The sequence below is a fragment of the Kogia breviceps genome, chromosome 14 (assembly GCF_026419965.1).
Source record: "Kogia breviceps isolate mKogBre1 chromosome 14, mKogBre1 haplotype 1, whole genome shotgun sequence".
NCBI classification, from domain to species: domain Eukaryota; kingdom Metazoa; phylum Chordata; class Mammalia; order Artiodactyla; family Physeteridae; genus Kogia; species Kogia breviceps.
Window position 1 is genome coordinate 67,576,230 of NC_081323.1, and position 22,234 is coordinate 67,598,463.

Consider the following 22,234-nt stretch of genomic DNA (forward strand, 5'->3'; position numbering starts at 1 on the left):
GATCTGGGCTCAAATCCCAGCTCTAGCACTGAAAAGGTATGTGTGACTTTGCACAAGGAACTTAATTTCCAAGCCTCAGCTGTCTTTTGCATAAAATGGGGATAATACCTATCTATTATGTTATGTTATTGTGAGGCTTAAGAAAGATAAGTTCTTAAGAAATACTTAGCTTACAAGGTACACTTGAAGTTATTATGACCATAATAGTAAATATACTCAAGGTTTTCAGTCTAAACAAATAAAAATAGTTCATAAACATATGAATATGATCAAAACAAGTTTTTATACTCAATATACAATAGCTGATTTTAACTTCTTCACTGAAGAAATTAAGCAATCTACTGCTACCAACAAATCCATTTCTAACTAGGAAGCACTGATTTCAAACTAAACTGAAAAAAAACAGGAACAACCTCCCAATTTGTTAGAAATACACGTTTTTAAATCTCATTAGTTATAAACACCAAGTTTTTTTTTTTTAAGAATTTGGGTTTTCATAAATATAGCAAAAAATTCACTAGGGTAGAACTACTGTCTCAGAACTGTCTAAAAACTCCCTGGTTGTTAAGTTCTTCTAATACAAACTGATCAAAATATTTCTAACCAGAATTCAAGTTATAGGTATTCTGAACCCAAAAGCACAAAGTAGTTCAGCATTTATATGAAATCTCTATTTTTATAATATCTAGACAGCTTAGTTCTCAAAAAGTCAATATCAGGCAGTTAGCACCAACAAGATCATCCCAGTCCAATAAATAGAAAACTGTTAAGAACGGAAATGAGCACTTAAAATGAGGCAATCAAAGGCACAAAATAGAAAATGCAGATTTGAACTCAAAGAGGCAGGCATAAATGTTAAGCTAGTTATAAGGGCTGAAAAAGCTATCATCTGCCAGAATTAGTGTCTCAATTTAGTGATAAAAAGAAAATGTATCTGTTAAGACTAAGTATCCTAGCAAGAATCCAAAAATATCTCCACAGCCCCTTTAATATTCTAAAAATATTATAGAGAGAGAGAGGGAAAAAAAAGAAATGCATAAATTCCCCAAAATGATTAAACTGAAGTTAAAGCCTGATTGATGTACATGCCACATGAGAGGTAAGTTTCTAAAGCTCATACCTCAAAAATCGCATACTGTATAATATGGAGCCTTTGTGATGTTTTTGCATCAAGTCAATCTGTAAGACAGTAGTTACAATATTAGTGAAGACAGTGGGTTAAAACATTTGTTGTTCAAACATGAAGCAAATATCATTTATGGGTTAGGTGCTTTTAATTGCACTATGGCCCTCTAGGGTTCATATGCTGAAGCAAAAACTGAGATGGCATGCCACTCTGTGCCTTAGAGAATAGAGGCTTAAGGTGGCAACAAAAAAATTTTTAGTACAAAAGAATTTAAATGTTAACTATAACATACAAATCACATGCAAATATAGTTACCGCTCATTTTAGTCACCTATTCTCAATATACAGAAAATGTAATAAATCTGAGGTTATTCATTTTCAATGACCCAAGCCCTCAGACCTCACATCAACAACCTACCACGTGTTAGGGGATAGTTAAGTATCTCCTGGCTAAATGTGGTCTTGTGGTCCAGTTCTTGAGGAGGAAAAGTCAGCCTGGAAATGTGAAGTCAGGGAATTCCCTATCAAAAAACATTTCCATAAAGCACCCCGAAATGACTTGATGCAAACACCACACCTAGTGGTGCCACTGGAATAAGCATCATATCGCTTCAAGTTGTTTTAACTAGGCTTATTAAGGGATTTTGTTCTCATGGTGAGATCTAATTTGTAATGGATATCAACTAGGAAATGATATTTGCACTAAAGCCAATGAGGTGGGAATGCACTTATTCTCTAAAGCAATGGTATTCAAAGATAGACAGCATCACTGTCACAAAGCAGTTGTATGATACGCTGTGAGTTTTTCATACTAACAGTTAATACCACTAAAAATGATTTACTTTTTAAAAATAAATTCAAGGTTATCTCTGTGATATCTCTTACTCACCTGGATTCAGACATACTTTCAAAAAAGTATAAGAGAAAAGGTGAAACTATGCGTAACTCTGAGGCTTGTGTACATCACACTTTCACATTAGAGACATTGCTCTAAAATATGAGTCTATGGCTAAAAAATTCACTTGGGAGGCTCAGGGACTTCATTATATGAAACTGTTTCCACAGGAGAAAATAGTTAAGTTCAAATTTAATATAACAGAATTGAACCATCATTGCAAAATTATAAGTTTACCTCAATTTTACTATAAATATTAACAGTTAATATTTCTTAATGAAACTTCCTTAGCTACTTAAGTATTAAGTGTCTACAATACCAAACCCATACAATTTATGGATTCCTTATTACCAACTTTTTTTTTTTTTTTTTTTTTGCGTTACGCGGGCCTCTCACTGTTGTGGCCTCTCCCTCTGCGGAGCAACAGGCTCCGGACGCGCAGGCTCAGCGGCCATGGCTCACGGGCCCAGCCGCTCCGCGGCATGTGGGATCCTCCCGGACCAGGGCACGAACCCGCGTCCCCTGCATCGGCAGGCGGACTCTCAACCACTGCGCCACCAGGGAAGCCCTTATTACCAACTTTTAATCATCAATCAAACATCAACTAATTAGTTACTGCAGCCTCAAAATATAAAATTACATTTAACTATTGTTGTAAAACTGTAAAGAATTTTACCTTGCCCAAAGAGAGATCTGGCCTTAACCCTTGGCTTCTGGAAGGTAATCTCTAAACTCTTGGAATATAATGCCTAATAAGTGTGCTTGGGCTTCCCCGGTGGCACAGTGGTTAAGAATCTGCCTGCCGGGGCTTCCCTGGTGGCGCAGCGGTTGAGAATCTGCCTGCTAATGCAGGGGACACGGGTTTGAGCCCTGGTCTGGGAGGATCCCACATGCCGCGGAGCGACTGGGCCCGTGAGCCACAGCTACTGAGCCTGCGCATCTGGAGCCTGTGCTCCGCAACAAGAGAGGACACGACAGTGAGAGGTCCATGCACCACGATGAAGAGTGGCCCCCGCTTGCCACAACTAGAGAAAGCCCTCACACAGAAACGAAGACCCAACACAGCAAAAATAAATAAATTAATTATTTTTTTAAAAAGAATCTGCCTGCCAATGAAGGGGACACAGGTTCGAGCCCTGGTCCGGGAAGATCCCACGTGCTGTGGAGTGACTAAGCCCGTGCACCACAACTAGTGAGCCTGCGCTCCAGAGCCCACGAGCCACAACTACTGAAGCCCGTGAGCCTAGAGCCCATGCTCCGCAGCTAGAGAAACCACTGCAATGAGAAGCCCGTGCACCCCAACGAAGAGTGGCCCCTACTTGCTGCAACTAGAGAAAGCCCACGGGCAGCAATGAAGACCCAAAAGAGCCAAAAATAAATAAATAATTTAAAAAAAAAAAAAATGAGTGCCCTTGTCCACCTGGGAACTTTGGGTCACACTGGAAAGTATAACAATGTGATCTATGTATGGTGGGGCCTTTGAGTCACACGGATCAGCTCAGCCTCTAGTAGGGCTGGAAACTAAGTTCATGCATGTGGGCAGTCAGTCATGGAGCCCAAATAAGAACTCTGGACACCAAGGCTGGGCTGGGCTTCCATGACTGGTAATACTCCATACCTATTATTACCCATCAATACCAGGAATGTAACACTGCTCACTACTCCATGGGGAGAAGCTCCACATTTGGAACTGTCGTAGACTCTGCCCTATGCACCTTTACCCTTGGTTGATTTTAATCTGTATCTTATAGCTGTAATAAACTGTAACCATGAGTATAACAGCTTTCAATGAGTCCTATAAGTCCTTCCAGTGAATTATCCAACCCAAGAATGGTCTTGGGGACCCCCAAACTTGCAACTGCTATCAGAAGTAAGGGTGGTCTTACAGACATGATCCCTCTAACTGCACCTATATGACTGAATATACTCTAACCCAAAATTTAAAGGGTTGTAAATTTTGTTTTTATATAATATCTTTAAGCAAAACATAGAAAAGATTCAACTTCAGTATAGTTTACATCCCTCCCAAGGAATCTCAAACAGCCTCTATTGACAGACCTCTCATCATATTAACCACAAAGGACAAACAAAGTAACTAGGAGAGTACTACGTTAGATTTTAACATTTGCTTCATGTGCACAAGTGTCTTCAGTGTAAAGGTTGGTGAATACACCACTCCCGTGTAGTTTCCTATCACTGAGTCTTCAATGCTGCCCATGACTCCCTAGCCAGGGTTTTCTGCTTTCCAAAACAGCTTTCAAAGTTTCTGCACTTTTCTCCTTCCCCCAGCACTACCACTGATAACCCAGATTCTTGCTATATAAGAAATACAAGGTTTTCTACAGCACTCTGAATAATAAAGAGCTAAATTTTGAGCTCATAATACAGTCTGGCAGGCAACCTCTCCAAGCAGTTTACATACATTTATCACCTCATTTAATCTTCAACATAATCCTATTGTGATTATTGAAGATGGTAAATTACCTTCTTACAGATGAGGTAACAAAGATTCCATAACTTACCTAAAGCAGCACAGCTAATTAAAGGCAGAGCAAGAACTCAAACTCAGTTCTAACTTTCAAGTTCTTCAACACTCCACCACTGCCTGCCAACCTCCTTCCAGCAATCTACAAATTTACCTATGTCTGAACACAGAACATTTCTTCCCATCACACTCACAAAATGGAACAAGTAAACCTCCTATCTGCAGGAACCCTTTGGAGTCACACGTTCACCTGCCTTCTGAGGTGTGCCTTGCATCTCTGACTTTCCCACTGCTCATCACAACATCAACATATGAACACATTCAGGTCTTTCCTCTAAAAAAACAAAAACAACCTTAATTCTCTTTCTCCTTCTAAAGTTAATTGTCTAGATAGATTCTTCACAGCCAAACCTCTTGAAAATTTCTTTTCCTTGCCTTCACTCACTTTCCAACTCACTGTAACCAGGGTCCCACCCTCAGCACTCCACAGAAACTGCTCCCGGCCAAGTAGCAACTGCCACTGGTGGCCTACTTGTCTCTAAAATCCCACAAGTCCTTTTCAGTTCTTCTTGCTCCATGCCCCCAATGACTTGCTTTGCTTTTGACAACTCTCTACTACTCACACTTTCTCAATACCACTCTAAAGGTGTTTTTTAGTAACTTTAATTCCAGTGAATCTCTCTACTTTTTTCCAATCCAAATATTTTCTTTCTTAACTTCCTTCTTTAACCAGTTTAGATTTCATGGTTTATCATTTCAATAACTCTTGCCAATTCCCTTAACTTGGCTTAACATTTCCCTCACGCCAATCTGGCAAAATCCCAACCCTGCATAAACCCAATTATCAATTCCATCATCCATCAGTAAGCACCACATTCCCAGGTCCTCCAATGTTCATCTCCCACATGCACTATCCAGACATTCCCCATTCTCTTCAGATTCCAAAATACTCTCCTAAATCCCTGACAAATTCTCTCTTTCTACTTAACCAAGAGGAAAAAAAAAAAAATACCATAACACACCTGCACCCAACTCTAGGCCTTGATTAGGATTCTATCTATTTCTAACTTCCTGTAACTTTTCAGTCTTTCTCCTAGGGAGTCTACCTTTCCCACCAAACTGAATGCTCTCCTTAAACATGTAAAAATTTTCTAATAACTCCAATGTAAAAATACAAAAACATATTTTAAAAAAACACACAGAAAAACTCCATCAATTCCACGTCCCTCCAACCAATCTGCCTTTGCTCTTTGCAGTCAAACTAAGAATTGTCTCTACTCGCCTTATCATTTCTTTACCTCCACTAGCTCCTCCAGCTACACCAATCCAACTTCTGCCCTATCACTTTTGGCAAAACCAACTAAGACCTCCAGGTTGATAAAAGCAAGATATATTCCAGGCTGCTTCTTACTCATCCTCTCATAACAGGTTTTCACAGGACTGCTGAGCAGGGTTGAGCAGGCTGTGGCCTACACAAAGGTGCCTTACAGAGGAATGAGGTGGGCTGAATGAAAACTTCTTTTTAAAATCCTTACAATAACTTGGGCTCAGATCCTGAGACTTCAAGTAACCAGATTCTTCCCTTCCTTTGGCTTATAGTATGTTATAGTCTGTATTTCTTGCTGCCTCTCTGGTTCTGCTTTTTCAGGAACCTTTGAAGGCTTGCTCAGCCTCCTCTACCATATCACTAAATCTTGGAGTTTCTCAAAGCTTGACCACAGGCCCTCTATGCATCTCACTTTGTACTCTCTCCCGCAATCCATGTTGATGGCAGTACTTATCACCTATATGACATTGACTCCCAAATCCAGGCCTCCATCATAGATGTCCACTCTGAGGTCCAGACCTATATACCCAACTGTTTTAAAAAACAATCTTAATGTTCTAATGCCTCAGACACAACTGGCTCCTTTCTTCCTGGAACCCCCATTTTAATAAATGGTACCATCATCAGGTATTAGCCAAAAAATGGCACTATTTGGCCAGTCAGACACAGTATGTGTCTCCTCCACAGTGCAACAAAGATAATTCTCATAAAACACAAATCTGATGTCCTCCCACTGCCCTTTATCATCTTATGTACCTTACTTCCCTTTTCAGCTAACTCTCCACACTCCTGTAATCCTTTTACATTCTATGCCCCATCCATCCCAATCCTTCAGTCACCTTGCTCAGCTCATCTGCCTGGAACAGCCTTGTCCTCAGCACTCACCAGCCCTAGCTAATTTTTCAATGTCCTTCAAGCTTCAGTTTTCCTTCGCAGTTTCTGATTCCCCTGAGGGTGACTAGGAGTCCCTGCTATGTAAGTGCTTCCAGAGAACCTAATAGTTCCCTTAGCTCTTACCCTGTTTGAGAAGTTTATTTAACTGTGTTCTGCCAGGAGACTGTAAATTCCAAAGGGCAAGAACCTGTCAGTGTTGCTTATCATTGAACCCCTCATTGCCTTGATGGCACACAAATTACTTGTTGACTAAATGATTGCCTATTCTCACAATTGAAGCCTTTCTCTTGACACTGGAATGCAGTCCCCTAACCTAACCCAACACTAATTTTTCTTCAACATTCAACCTAGAACCCATACTCCCTAATCAACAATATTTCTTGGTTATCTTCTACAACAAGAGCACTAATTAGGAGTAATGACTCCAAAAGGCCAACTAAGTAAGATAGTTCCAACCCTCTAAGAATTTACAATCTAGAAAAAAACAGAACTGTTAGTATAAGTTCCAATTAGGAGTATAAAATGCTCTGTGCTTTCAGAAAAAAAATAAAATAAAAATCCCATCATTCAGCCCCTTTTTCAAACTCTTACAGCACTCAAAGAGAGAACCACACTAGCTTACACTTTAGTAGTTATATACTAGCTTCAATTTGCCCACTAATTTGAAAAGATGCTAGTATTGAAGGCAGAGGTACTGTATTATCTAATACCACACACCTTTCATAGGGAAAGGAAAACAGTATAGTGGTTGCTGCATGGAGAGGGGTGGGGAACTGACTAGAAGATGACCTTGGATCAAAATCCATTGTGATTATTTAAGTAAAAATTTTGTCTTCTAAGGTAAAACTTTATATAACTAAAATATGGTCTATGCATACGATCTTAAGAATAACTTCTCTGAACACAAAAAAGAAGCCAGTAATAGAAAGGGATGGATTCAGTAATATATTTAAATGATTCTGAATTTTAAAATTCTACTTAATATGCATTTTAAAAGTCTTATTTATTTTTGTGCAAAGGACACTATCAAGTGAAAAGACCACACATAAAACCAGAGAAAATACTTGCAATCATATATCTCATAAGAGTCTAGTATCCAAAATATACAAAGAACTCCTATACCTCAGCAAAAAGACAAACAATCCAATTTAAAAATGGGCGAAAGACCTGAATTGATACATCTCTCCGAAGACATACAAATGGCCAATTAACACATGAAAAGTTGCTCAACTTCATTAGTGTATAGGAAAATACAAATCAAAACCACAAACAGAAACCACACCCACTAGAATAGCCAAAAAAAATTTTTTAATGGAAAATGTTGTGAGAGGTGGAGAAATTGGAACCCTTGTACATCACTGATAAGAATGTAAAATGGTACAAAGGACTTCAGAAAACAGTCTGGCAGTTCCTCAAAAAGTTAAACATAGAATTACCACATGATCCAGCAAATCCACTCCCAGGTATATGCCCAAAAGAACTGAAACAAATGCTCAAACAAAAACTTATAGGTGTATGTTCACCATAATACTACTCACAATAGCCAAAAGACAGAAACTCAAATGCCCATCAAAGGATGAATGGATACACAAAATGTGGTATACAACGGATGATTATTCAGCCATACCTACTATAACATGGATGACCCTTGAAAATGTTACACTAAGTCAAAGAGGTCTGACACAAAAGGCTACATATTACATGATTCCATTTATATGAAATATCCAGAATAGGTAAATCCACAGAGAAAATAGATTTGTGATTGCCAGGTGCTGGGAAGAGGGGAAAATGGGGAGTGACCGCTTAACTGATACTGGGTTTCCACTTGGGGCGATAAAAAGTTCTGGAACTAGACTGTGGTCACGGTTGCACACGTTATGAATGTACATAATACCACTGAATTGTAAAATGGTAAATTTTATGTGTATTTTACAACAATTTTTTAAAACCTTACTTATGGGCTTCCCCGGTGGCGCAGTGGTTGAGAGTCCGCCTGCCGATGCAGGGGACACGGGTTCGTGCCCCGGTTCGGGAAGGGGACACGGGTTCGTGCCCCGGTTCGGGAAGATCCCACGTGCCGCGGAGCGGCTGGGCCCGTGAGCCATGGCCGCTGAGCCTGCGCGTCCGGAGCCTGTGCTCCGCAACGGGAGAGACCACAACAGTGAGAGGCCCGCGTACCGCAAAAAAACAAAAACAAAGCAAAAAACCTTATTTATGACATTCTTGAAAAGACAAAATTATAGGGGAAAAAAGACCAGTGGTTACCAAGGGCTGGGAGTAGTTGACTCCAAAAGGGAGCAAGGAAACTTGGGGTGGGGGGAGGGAAGATATGATGGAACTATTTACAGCTGGATTGTGGTGCTCATGGTTACAATACTATTTGCATTCCTCAAAACTCAAAGAACTCTACAGCATATAAACTGAACCTCAATAAATCTGACATAAAGGAAAGAGTATGTTTCTTTACAGTAAAGGTATAAAAGTAAGTAAAAGACCACTGATTTATTTTTAATAATTCGATATTTCATGTCTTATATTGCCTGCCATATTTTGTAGCCATTCTCAATGGAAAAGCAAAAATGTAGCACTGGATGCTCTCCAATGAAACCAAAGACTGTCAGTGTCTGAATTAATCAGGCATGAGAGCTGGAACTTTAAGCTAGGGAAGGATTAACCTAGCCAAGGTACAGAAAGAAACAAAACAGTGCACTTATACCAGTAAAAGACAACTGTTACCTAAGCTAATAGTAAAAAAAGTTCCAAATTTCTAGCAAGATAGTAATTTTACTCTTTAGCAAATGCCTGAGATAAGTCCTTATAGCACTTTATTTTTTTAAAAAAAGAAACACCCTGTAAATTCCTAATATTTTATTGCCTACCCATTTTGATAGCTTTCAAAAAAAAATTTAAAGAGTCAAAGCACTGTCGCTGGCAAAATCAGAAAAATCATTGTCTGAGAGAGAGACAGGCAGTCCACTTCTAATTTATTTCACATATTTAAGTATTATGAGGTTCTGTACCTCATCTGGCATAAATTCATTTCTTACTAGGCATTAAGAATATTGATAGTTATAAAAGGTGGTATGCTTTTAATCTCCAATACAGATGTGAATTCAATTTTCAGCATTTAAAAAAAAAACAACTTTGTTAATGCTAAATAATCATTCACCTGCAGGCTTCCGAATCTAAGGCACCACATTAACTGGACTCACTTTCTTCGGACCTTTATTTTTAACCCAAGCTAGTTTACAGCCTTAAATAAAACCCTGCTTCAGCTACCATTTGCATCGCTTATCTTCCTCTTTTGTCAGCAAGTCCTGGAAGTACTTTAGAAACATCCCATTCAGCCTGGGAAATTGCCAAGATTGAAAGGAAATCTCTTACTGCATGACCTCCCTAGCAGAGGAAGGACAAAAAGACTAAAAGTCTACCAAGAAACATGTCCCACCCCCTCACCTCCACCCAGACTCTCCAGTTATAGGCCAAACATAGCCAGAGAAGCCAAACAGGACAGAGAAGATTAAGAATCACTAAGAGTTAAATACTAAAGAAATCCTAAAAGGAAGTCTTGAGACCAGAGGGGGACTCTAATCAAGGATAGGGCAGAGTGTTTTATAATATAAGAAATGTGTGCGACCATCTTTTAAAAAGTCCTGGGGACTTCCCTGATGGTCCAGTGACTAAAGCTCTGCACTCCCAATGCAGGCGGCCGGGGCTCGATCCCGGTTCAGGGAACCAGATTCCACATTCTGCAACTAAGAGTTTGCATGCCGCAACTGAAGATCCTGCATGCTGCATCTAAAAATAAAAGATCCCACACGCTGCAACGAACATCCCGCCACAACCAAATAAATAAATAAATAAATATTTTTAAAAATAAAAAGTCCTGGGCTTCCCTGGTGGCGCAGTGGTTGGGAGTCCGCCTGCCAATGCGGGGGACACGGGTTCGTGCCCCGGTCCGGGAGGATCCCACATGCCGCGGAGCAGCTGGGCCCGTGAGCCATGGCCGCTGATCCTGCGCGTCTGGAGCCTGTGCTCCGCAACGGGAGAGGCCACAACAGTGAGAGGCCCGCGTACAGCAAAAAAAAAAATTAAAAAAATAAAAATAAAAAGTCCTGAAAACTGGGGTGGGGGGGCAAAACAAACAAATAAGTAAATAAAAATCAAAAGTCCTGAAAACAGGCAAATAACGACTGTAGAGTTACTCTGATAAAGTTCCTCTAACTAATAGACTCAAGCATATACCCAAGGGACTAACATGCTTGTGAGATTCTCTAACAATTACATATTTTAAATTTTCCCTTTAAAAATAATCCAAAAAAGCACTGTGGTACAGAAATGTACTGTGTAACAGATAACATCATTACCACTTTTTTTTTTTTTTTTTTACAGGTCAACAAAAATGATGTGGTTGCCAAAAATCACTTGTAACACATCAAGAAAAAGTAAATACTAGGCAATTTAGACACAGGTATTTTTAAAGAAAACTATTAACAAGTTAGGCTCTACTGCCACAATGGTATGGTATACCCTACAAATCCTGGGCAGAGTCAAGGATGTGGGCATCGAAAGAGCAATATTCTAACATGCACCCCTTAATATGTAACACTTCTTAAATATAATGGCAAGTATGGAAAAGACACTGAATTTCATATTCCACACATGATTCTCAACAGAGGAAGACATTACCGGAAATATCTTTAGGTCATTCCCAAATCAGACACATGACCCCCAACCCCAACCCTCTTAAACAAATAAATACACTTTAGAGAGAAATCTAAAACACCTTTGTTCTATTTCTAACTTTACCAACATAATTATACGAAGACAGCAAGTGGATTTTTAAATGGACTCTTGACTCTTTTCAACATGTCCAGTAACTCCTTTAGGACCCATCTCCTTAGGTATCCTGAGGTAGGAAATACAATATTAAACACCAAACTGGTAAAGAAACATACTACCTGTAATCAGTGGTAGCATGGTAAAGTATGTATGGTAAACCCTCCTACTTAAGTATTGGAACCTCTTTTTCAGAGGTGATCTTGAACAGCCATATCCTCCTCTACTTAAACATAAACAAATAAAAATGTCTCCTAGATAAATCTCAAAAGACATGGGCTCCTAAATCAAATAGTTGGGAAAGGAAGATACTTTTCACAAAAACCAGATTACTCTTCTAACTGCAGAAATATTTATTAAATGAAGACAGTTTGGGGTAGTTATTGAAACATACTAGTAAGCAGCAATCAAGAGCCAAGAAACAGTGCTCTCACTGTGCTCAGCAGTGGCCAGAAATACACTGAGGTATTTAAAGTATTTAGCCATAAGTTTGAGAAAGGTATAAAACAGTTCAAAATCATCACTTAAGTCACTTTAAACTCACAAGGCCTATACAAACTCAAAAGGCCTATACAAACCCTATCTCTTTCTTTTGTTACATTTTACACTAAACACACCTGTATCAGAATAAGTGGTATAAAATAACAACTTTACAACGAAAGAGAAAAATCAATGTTTCTAAATATGAAGTTCCTTAGGAGACAGCATTTACCCATTTCGAATAAATTTATAGTGCTATAATTTAAAATAGTACCAAAATCTCATGAAAGCTTAATACTGTATATACCCTACATAATGATACAAAATTTCATTAATTCCTATCTGTTTAGAAGATACATGTGGTTCTTCTTTTTTTATGTATTTCAAACTATTACATTGCCAGGGTCTGTCCTTTCCATGATTCCATGATTTCCCTACTCCCTTTAAAACAAACATACATACATACTAGAGTAGGGGAGAAAACGCAAAGCAGCATTCAACTGATGTTCTTATAAGAATCAGTTCTTAAATTCCAACTGTATAATGAAAGTTAAGCAATGTACAAGCTACCTTTTAAACTACCTTGTCTCTATTTAATTCCATCTGCACCTGCCCTACAATAAATGCAGTCAGAAAGATTAGATTATTTTTGCTGTCTCACAATTTCAACTGGTATCAAGTTCTTAAAGTGTGAATTATAAGATATACAGAAAAAATAATAAAGAAAGATGCAGACCTACAGTCAAATTCCTCAATGGCCAACTTGAAACAGGATGATAGCCTAATGGAAATTTTCATTCTAGAAGCCTATAAGTAGAAAACGTAAAAAGAAAAGCCACTACTATACTAAGTATGGCAAATGCCATACCTAATAGAAATTTAACAATTATATGAGCTTCCAGTCATATATCCTCTAAGACACTTGACATAAATGCCCTTCATGAAACTTTTAGAAGTTACCACACACACATACACACACACACACACACACGCTAGTACTTAGAATACAAGAAGAGAAAAATGAAATTTGAACTAGAGCCTGGGTGCATGTGTGTAGTAAATTCTAACTTTTTGAGGAAGAGATAAAAGAGGGAGGTTCTTTAAAATTCCAAATTTGATTCAGATGTGGCAACATAAATATCATTTGTATAGCATTTTACAGTTTTTTTTTTTTTTTTTTTTTTTTTTTGCGGTATGCGGGCCTCTCACTGTTGTGGCCTCTCCCGTTGCGGAGCACAGGCTCCGGACGCGCAGGCTCAGCGGCCATGGCTCACGGGCTCAGTTGCTCCGCGGCATGTGGGATCTTCCCGGACCAGGGCACGAACCCGTGTCTCCTGCATCGGCAGGCGGATTCTCAACCACTGCGCCACCAGGGAAGCCCCATTTTACAGTTTTGAAAGTAATTTCCCAAACTTTATCTTTAACCCTCACAACCCTGCATCTTAGGGAAAGCAAGAACTACCTCCTCAGAGGGACAACTGGTAATGTCAGTACAAAAGACCTTTGTCTTCCCATTCTTAGTTCATTGCTATTTTCATGACACCAGCCTCTCCTAAGACAAATATTTGTAAAGGATCAAAACTAAAAATGCACACATTCTTAAAAATAAATATACCTTAGAGAAGAATTTAAAACACTCTGGTCCTACTTCTAACTTCTCCAATGTAATTATACTAAGACAACCAAGTGGATTTGTAAATGGACTAAAAGAGCAGGGAGAAGAGCACTGCGGTGTAATTTTCACATCTTCAATAAGATTACAATAAATACAGGGAATACTAGCATTATAGTAACTATACAAGATAGGCCACTTTAATTAAATAAAATGCTGCTTTTACAAAACTTTGTCTTATAGTCAGTCAATTGATTACCACCCCCACAACATACTTTTATTAAGCATAAGTTCATCTTTATTTTCAGTATTTTCAAAAAAGGAACAAGATACCACATATGAAAATTACATCAATATTTCAAATAATGACAATTAATCATTTATAACAGAATTCTAACTCAAGTCCTTCAAAAACAATACAAACTGTACCTCAAGATAGATTCCTCTAAACCAGACTAATGAATAGACACTAAATCTCAAGTTTGTCTTACTTCTGGAAAGCCATTTTCATTTTTCTTCACATTTATCAAAAGAATATAAGGACAGGAAGAAAAACAATCAATCTTTTTAGGAAAGAAAATCCAGGATGTGTTTTCTTTCCAATTAAATATGCATTAATTCATCTGTACAATACTACGTGATACTGGTGATCATCTTTGGATCTTTTTAATCAACAAATCAGAAGAGTCTCATTCTATAGAGAACAAAAAGTCAGACATTTTTCCTCAAATTAATAGATTTTTCTGCCTAATTTCTGGCAAACTGCAGGAAGTCAACGTACACTCTGCCATTAGGGCAATGAGTTTGAATTTCTAATGTCAGAATCAAAGCAAAGAGACTGGAAATAAAGTGATATATTTCAGACAAGGATTCCAGGGTTCATATTACTAGGAATATAAACTAGGGAGACCCTTAAGAGGCAGGATAGCAAGAGTCATGGGTTGCTTCAAAGAAATATTCCGAGATGAAAGTTAAAATTTCAAACACACACACTGATACACACACACCATATACACACATCTTTTTAAATCAGAAGATTAAAATGCTAAAGAGGAGACAGTAAAGATAATTTTTCAATTAAATTTAAATAAGAGGGAAAATTTTAATTCAAAGAACTTCAGTAAAAAACAAGATTGTTGCCAATGCTGTCATATACAGAGGAAAAACTAATACATGTCACTATATAGTCCAAGACATGCTTATTAGTGAAGGCTTTTGCCTAATCAGCAGAAAAAGTATTAATATATTAGATGTCACCCAAAAATAAAAATCTAGTAAATACTAAGTTCAACAATTTTTAAAAAAAATCTGCAGACATATAATTACCTTAGGCCACTGCAGAGCCTGTAATAATTTTCTTGTGGACCTATAAGAGCACTGCTGAGGTGCTTTATTGATGATAAAAAGGGTAAAGGAAAAAAGTAGTGCCTTTCCTTATAAACAAAGAAATAGGAGAATTTAGTAAGTTCCATACCAAAAAGCAATCTACAATTCTGATATCAGAAACTCCTCTTTTTTTAAATTATTTTATTTTATTTATTTTTGGCTGCATTGGGGCTTCGTTGCTGTGCGCAGGTTTTTGTCTAGTTGCAGCACGCGGGACTCTCATTGCGGTGGTTTCTCTTGTTGCGGAGCACTGGCTCTAGGCACCACGGCTTCAGTAGTTGCGGCTCAGGAGCTCTAGAGTGCAGGCTCACTAACTGTGGCACACGGGCTTAGTTGCTCTGCGGCATGTGGGATCTTCCGGGACTGGGCTCGAACCCATGTCCCCTGCATTGGCAGGTGGATTCTTAACCCACTGCGCCACCAGGGAAGCCCAAAACTCCTCGTTTTTTTTGCGGGGGAGGCAGGGGGGCTGTGTGGTTTGTAGGATCTTAGTTCCCCCACCAGGGATCGAACCCGGGCCCTGGCAGTGAAAGCACCAAGCCCTAACCATTGGACTGCCAGGGAATTCCCCCAGAAACTCCTCTTTTGAAAAAGATTTTTAAGTAATAAACAGAAAAAGTCTGTAACCGGTTTTTAAATAATAAACATGAGATCTTAGACATACTATGAATAGCAACATTAACTTCCTAAGGAATGATTTCTAACAGGAATACAATCTCCTTTTTTCAAAGGGTATGAAGATTAATATGAAAGAAGTAATTCACTATGAAAGAAACCTGTTGATTCTGGAAAATTTGGATTTCAGTCATTCCCCAATCAGCAGGCATACAACTGGCAAGAGGTCTGTTTCCTCAGGCATTCTAATAGAATGTCAAAAGAGGCTCAACCCACCCAGTGCTTAACTTTTTGGTGATTAGACTGTTTAAATAATGTACAAATAGATACAACAGATATGGGATAAACTGTCAATGTGTAAATTAACTTTATGTGAGCAAAGTATTTCTTCAAGGTGGATAAAACCTATGAATCTTAAATGGCCATAGTCTGATCTGGCCACCTCAGTCCACTAGAACATTGTCCCTTTGAACCTGTACAATCACCTTACTTAAGTTGCTGCCTCCGCTAACTGAGCCTGCTGTACAAGAAACAGTTTCTCTCAAAATGCCTCCTACAGTAACGGTGTTCTAAGCCCTGCAGTTAACTCTAAACACAAAAACAAACTTGCAGAATTCCAGTTCCACGTATTTACTTGAGAAAGGACACTCAAATTTAGAGCATTTACTATTTATTGATGCACTGGTAGGGAAGAAGAGATACAGAAGTAAAACCATTATACAAGATGCATGCACACATAAAGGTTATGTCTTACTGGGGAAGACACACACAAAAAAACTCAGTGAGTGTTATTAGAGAAGGCTGGTGCTTCTCACTAAGGGGGTGCATTTAGGCTGAGATAGCATGAAAACACCCAGGTCAAGCACTCTGAGAACAATCTATGCAGTACTACACAGCAAGAACAGGACTTGCAAAGGCCCTAAGACAGAAATGAGTTTGGGGAGTGCTTTAGGGCAAGTACACAGAACAGTGGAGAAAATGACAGGCTCAGCCTTCAGGGACAAACTAGTTGGGAGAACAAAAAAAGGTTGAAGTGATAAGTACAGTTACCTTTCATTGTAGACCTGTACCAAGATTTGGAAAGGATCACAGAGGGCAGAGGTAGGGTAAGGATCTTAAGGGAAGCTCAATGTTTAGGTTGGGGAGAGGACGAAAAACAGAGCTACCAACGGTAGGTTCAAGAGAAGAGAAAAGTCCGTGAACCTGTAGCTCACAGGAATAAATTTAGCCAACAAACTTAGAAGAGCTCCTCTGTGTTCCAGGACTCAAATGCCTGAAAAGGTTAACAGTGGATCCACCATCTGAAACGGTTTTCACAAGGATCTTCAGATATCCCAAGTCTGTTTATAGCTAAAGAGGAATAACAGAACTATGTTGAAGATGACGAGGTTATCAATCTTCAGAAACCATAAGTTGGTAATAAATCATAAGATAATATTCAAAAATTTCCTGTCTATAATAACTTTTAAGGTAAGATCCACATGTACACTCTGCCAGGGTTTTGGGGGTTTTTTTTGGGGGGGGGTGCAGTGGGAAGGGAAGTTATCCAACTGCAAGTCATTGTGTATCTGTATCTTGATCAGGGTCATGGGTACACAGGTGTATACATTTGTCAAAAATCACTCAACTTAAGACCTATATACATGGATAAATTTTATCTCAAAAAAGTAACAAGTTCAGGGGCTTCCCTGGTGACGCAGTGGTTGAGAGTCCGCCTGCCGATGCAGGGGACACGGGTTCGTGCCCCGGTCCGGGAAGATCCCACATGCCGCGGAGCGGCTGGGCCCGTGAGCCATGGCCGCTGAGCCTGCGCGTCCGGAGCCTGTGCTCCGCAATGGGAGAGGCCACAACAGTGAGGCCCGCATACCACAAAAAAAAAAAAAAAAAAAAAAAAAAAAAAAAAAAGTAACAAGTTCAAAAAAGAATTCAACTAAGAGAGAAAAAGTACAGTCAACTAATACAAGATGGAGCAGAACATAATAAAAACAGATGCATACACCTGAAACTAATACATTGTATGTCAATTATACCTCAATTTTAAAAAAAGAAAAAGAACACAAATGTCTCCATAAAAATTTAATAGGTTACATTCTACATTAAAAAAAAGTAATAAGCTGGAGTATTTCATACAGGAATTAAACCACAAAAAGTCTGCAACCTTCACTGTTAGACCTCTAAACAAGAGGGGATGTGTTTTATTTTCTAGTCCCCAAAATAAAATGGATTCTGAGAAAACTTTAAGATAGCCAAAGACAGGTAACCAAAAAACAATATGAAGAGACACCAAACAAATGACAGCTTGTGTGAATCTATAAAAGGGAGGTCCACTGAAAGCCGCCTCAGGGATTTATTTTAGGTGATTAGGATTGGGAAAGAAAAGCAAGTAAGCAAGTGCCAAGCAGTGAAAGCAGGAAAGCCTAAATTTAAAAGTTGTGAGAACTCAGTGCTCACACACACACAAAAACATCAACCACACTCCATTTTGTGTATATGATCATCCTATATAATGTAAGTGTCCTAACCTGAATTGAAGTATGAGCAGATAAAAAGCATCACTTTAGTGATCACCCTCAATCAACAACAGATAACAAATAAGGGGCTCTTGCTTATGGAAATCCCATATATTGAGCTGAATACTTCTGTCTGAATTTAAACCATGAATTATAAACAGAATATTCAGGTCCTCAACAGTCTCTTGTCTAGACTGTTCCAACTGCCTCCTACTGTGGTTACACACACACACACAACTTAATTTTAATCTTCCTCAATTATGCCACTTCCATGCTGGTAAAACTTCAGTAGTTCCCTAAAGTCATTCCAAACACACGTCCAGTATGATTCAAGACCTACAATACAGCCCCACTCCAGCTCTTAAGCTTCATCTCTTATTTGTATCACACCTCACAAATACCCCATCCTTCTAATCAAACTGGTAACATTTTACCAAGGACAACTTGCATTTTGCCATTTCCCTGCTTTCTTCTGTTTTTTGAGAGACCCTCCCCCCCCAAATTTACTGTCAAAATAGAACAGATCAACTTCATGGCCCCACTGTCCCCTACTCAACTGTACAGCTTTCCCTCCTCTGACTCTCCAGGTTTTAAACTGTAAATCACATATAAAAATAATTTTTACCAAGAATCATATCACAATTAATATCCATATACTGCTTTACCTTTTACAAAGCCCTTTCTTATCCCCCATACTGACTGATAATCTCCTTAAAGACAGTAGCTCTATTAGTCATAAAAATCCCTACAGCTTCACTATTTCCTGAATTAGAATATTCTCAGAGAATTAGAATATTTCACAATCTCCTATTATTTAAAACACCCTTCAGTTATACTCCCAACTTAAAAAGGAACCACAACAGAAGGGGGAAAAGGATTCAATTTAAAGATAAAATTGCCAAATGTTTCATAAGGACTATATTTTATTCTATAATGGAAAAAATAAACTTTCCCCCCAAATTAAACACCCATACACAATTATCTGGAACTCCTTAATGTACATGAAAATCTGTGGTACAGAAATGGCAACCATTAAATTCTGTTTAACTAAAGCTGTATTTACAGTTATAAAATAAACGCCACTTAATTTCACCCTTTATGTATTTCACTATATTACGCACCTGTAGACATCAGACAGTACAGACTCATAAAAAGCTGAATAGACAACTCTAGTTTCAAAAATCCAGCTTCTCACAATGTCAGACATACTAGTTTTTGGCTTTTCTATCTTCACAGCCCTCTTCCCCATCTTTTGGTCTGTGACAATGGAGAATGAAGGTATTTGTACTTGTGAGAACTTCAATCTGTCTACATTTTACCAAAAACAGAAGCTGTCTTTAATATACAGTTTCATCCTTTTAGAACTGTAGAAAGATCTTAACATTGGGCACAGTAAGATACCCAAGATACATCTATTAAACGAATAGTCTTAAGATGCCCAAGTGTGGAAGTAAAATTATGTGTTTTCATTTGACAACGCTCCCTCTTGCTTGTTGAACTAATCTATATTTGACTCCAATGTCAAATCAGTCTTGTCGTTTTGGAAAATTAAAATGAACAATATAACAAATTACACACTTTTTTTTTTTGCTTTACCGCCTGGCATGCAGGATCTTAGTTCGCCAAACAGGGATCAAACCCGCACTCCCAGCAGTGGAAGCCCAGGAGTCTTAACCACTAGACCACCAGGGAAGTCCCATATACACTTAATTTTAAAACAAATCATTCTGATCTCTATCTTGATTGGTGCACCCAGAAGATTACTCCCCAAAATAGTCAAGAAAAGGAGAGACTGGTTAGTGCCAATAATAAAACCATTCATTTGCCTAATCATTCTTAAATGTTAATGGAGGGGCTGAGTTGGTGGCACAGTGGTTAAGAATCCGCCTGCCAATGCAGGGGGCCACGTGTGCGATCCCTGGTCCGGGAAGACCCTACATACCGCAGAACAACTAAGCCCGTGCACCACAACTACTGAGCCTGCACTCTGGAGCCCGCGAGCCACAACTACTGAGCCCACGTGCCACAACTACTGAAGCCCGCGCGCCTTGAGCCTGTGCTGTGCAACAAGAGAAGGCACTGCAATAAGAAGCCCACGCACCGCAACGAAGAGTACCCCCGCTCGCCCCAACTAGAGAAAGCCCACACACAGCAACGAAGACCCAACGCAGCCAAAAATACATAAATAAAATAAATTTATTTTTAAAAAAGTTAATGGAGAGTACAGTGAATGAAAACAAAGACTATAATCCAGTGCTATAAAAATGCTTTCTGCTAGAGGTATGCTTTTAGCAAAGGTGGGCTTGCTCTGTTGCCACATGACACTAGTCTATTCAGCCACCTGGAACACTTCCTGTCAATATGTGTTAAGTATCAGGTGTGGCCATCATTGACTCAACAGTCGGTTTCCAGACTAACTGACAAACTAACACTAAAAGAAACCAACCAAAAAATGTTTTAAATCCTACTTTTCAAAAAGCCTAAATCTAGTAAAATAGAACCCAAAAAATCAGACAAGGACTGGTACAGAAAGGCAAATAATTTTTTTTAAACCAAAATGACTCTGATGAACCATAAGGAATCTGCCTGCATTTGAAGATGTTTAGAAAAATAAACCCCCATTTAAGCAAGGGGAAAAATCGAGCTCCATTCTGTCAGTTAACTGGAATCTGTCACCTTTCTGAAGTGAAGAAGGTACAGAATAACAACCTCAAATTTAACTCATGAAAATTTATGACTTGGCAAACACCTGAAGTTTTTTATTGGCTATTTAACAAAACAACTAGGCAATCGTGCAAAGAAATCAAGTTTTGCTATGGCGTATTGTCCATACTTTTCTATTCCCTCCTCTACAAAAAAGTCAAGTATTTCCAACATCCTAATCAACTGTTACTCCATGTAACCAAGCGCATCTCACAGTATCTGTCTACCTAGGCAATAAGTTCTGAGACTTTGTTAAACAGCACAGCTTCCAAGAATGCATACATCCTCCCCCCCAACCACAGCCAAGCAATAAAGTACTTGAAGAAAAACAAACAATACTAATAACCCACATACATATTCCACAACTATATAATCTGTTCTGCTTCATACCTGTCAAATTAAGCCACGTGATCTCAACCCATAGCTGCAACTGTGCTACTCCATTTATTTAGAAACACAAGCTACAACTTATTCTTTTCCAGAAGCTCCAGGACTATTTGTGAAGGGCACTTTATTTAGTCCTCTAAAGGGATACTGTGCACATTCTTTTACATATGCTGACCACAGTACTGAAAAATAATGAAAAATCTACTGCCAAAGAGCTCTCAAATGTCAAATTCAAGCTCACTTATCATCTAATTCATTAGATGCAAAAAAAATCAAATTTCACACATTTCAATGAACACATACAAAAGAATGTCAATTACAGATAAAAATACCAAAACTAGTTAACTGATTTTATGTAAAGCAGGCATAAACCCTAAGTGGTAAAGGACAAGTAAAACTATGCTTTCAAAACATTTTTTTTAAACTACTTATCTCAATTCTAGGCTCAGGCATTAACTTTTAAAGTCACCTAGTTATACACACCCGATCTCAACAGATACAGGATTTGAAAAGGCATATTAAACAGAATAAGATGTGTACCACTCATTGGCCAAAAGAGTATTTTCATTTTTCTATCAAGTATTAAAGTGTTACCTTCGAACATCTTACCAAATTATTTCCAAACACTGCTGGAATTACATGAAACCATCAAGAAGCAAAACTCATCCCAACAACGTGTTTGTCTAACATTTATTTCGCCAGTTCCTGGACAATCATAAGGCAACTGTGCTTCAAAGTATGAGAGCTCCTTGAATCAACTAACCCTAAAATATTATATACGTTTCGGAAGTTCTTCTAGGCCCTGGGCTAAGTTCCAAGATAGTCTGAGTATTACAAGCACTTATTCAGTAAGAGAAATAAGAATAAATTAGTCCTAAATTAGGTACAGCTGCCCCATGATTAATCAGAAAGACACGAAAATTAATTTTTTTTTAAAAGTCGATGCTCCGCAGGGAGTTTCCTGGTCGCCTAGTA

At 38.6% G+C, this 22,234-nt stretch overlaps 1 protein-coding gene across 2 annotated transcripts in view; it reads right to left on the reverse strand.

The window, feature by feature from the left end:
• Positions 1 to 22,234, reverse strand: part of SMG1 (SMG1 nonsense mediated mRNA decay associated PI3K related kinase) — a 97,981-nt gene that overhangs the window by 74,430 nt on the left and 1,317 nt on the right. Inside the window, exon 2 of one of the 2 annotated variants that reach the window (XM_067013777.1) lies at positions 1,121 to 1,179. The exons of the other annotated variant lie outside the window; for it this stretch is intronic. Coding sequence (XP_066869878.1) covers positions 1,121 to 1,170 — 50 coding nt within the window. The 5' untranslated portion in view covers positions 1,171 to 1,179. The remainder of the gene's footprint in view (positions 1 to 1,120; positions 1,180 to 22,234) is intronic. 2 annotated transcript variants of the gene reach the window in all.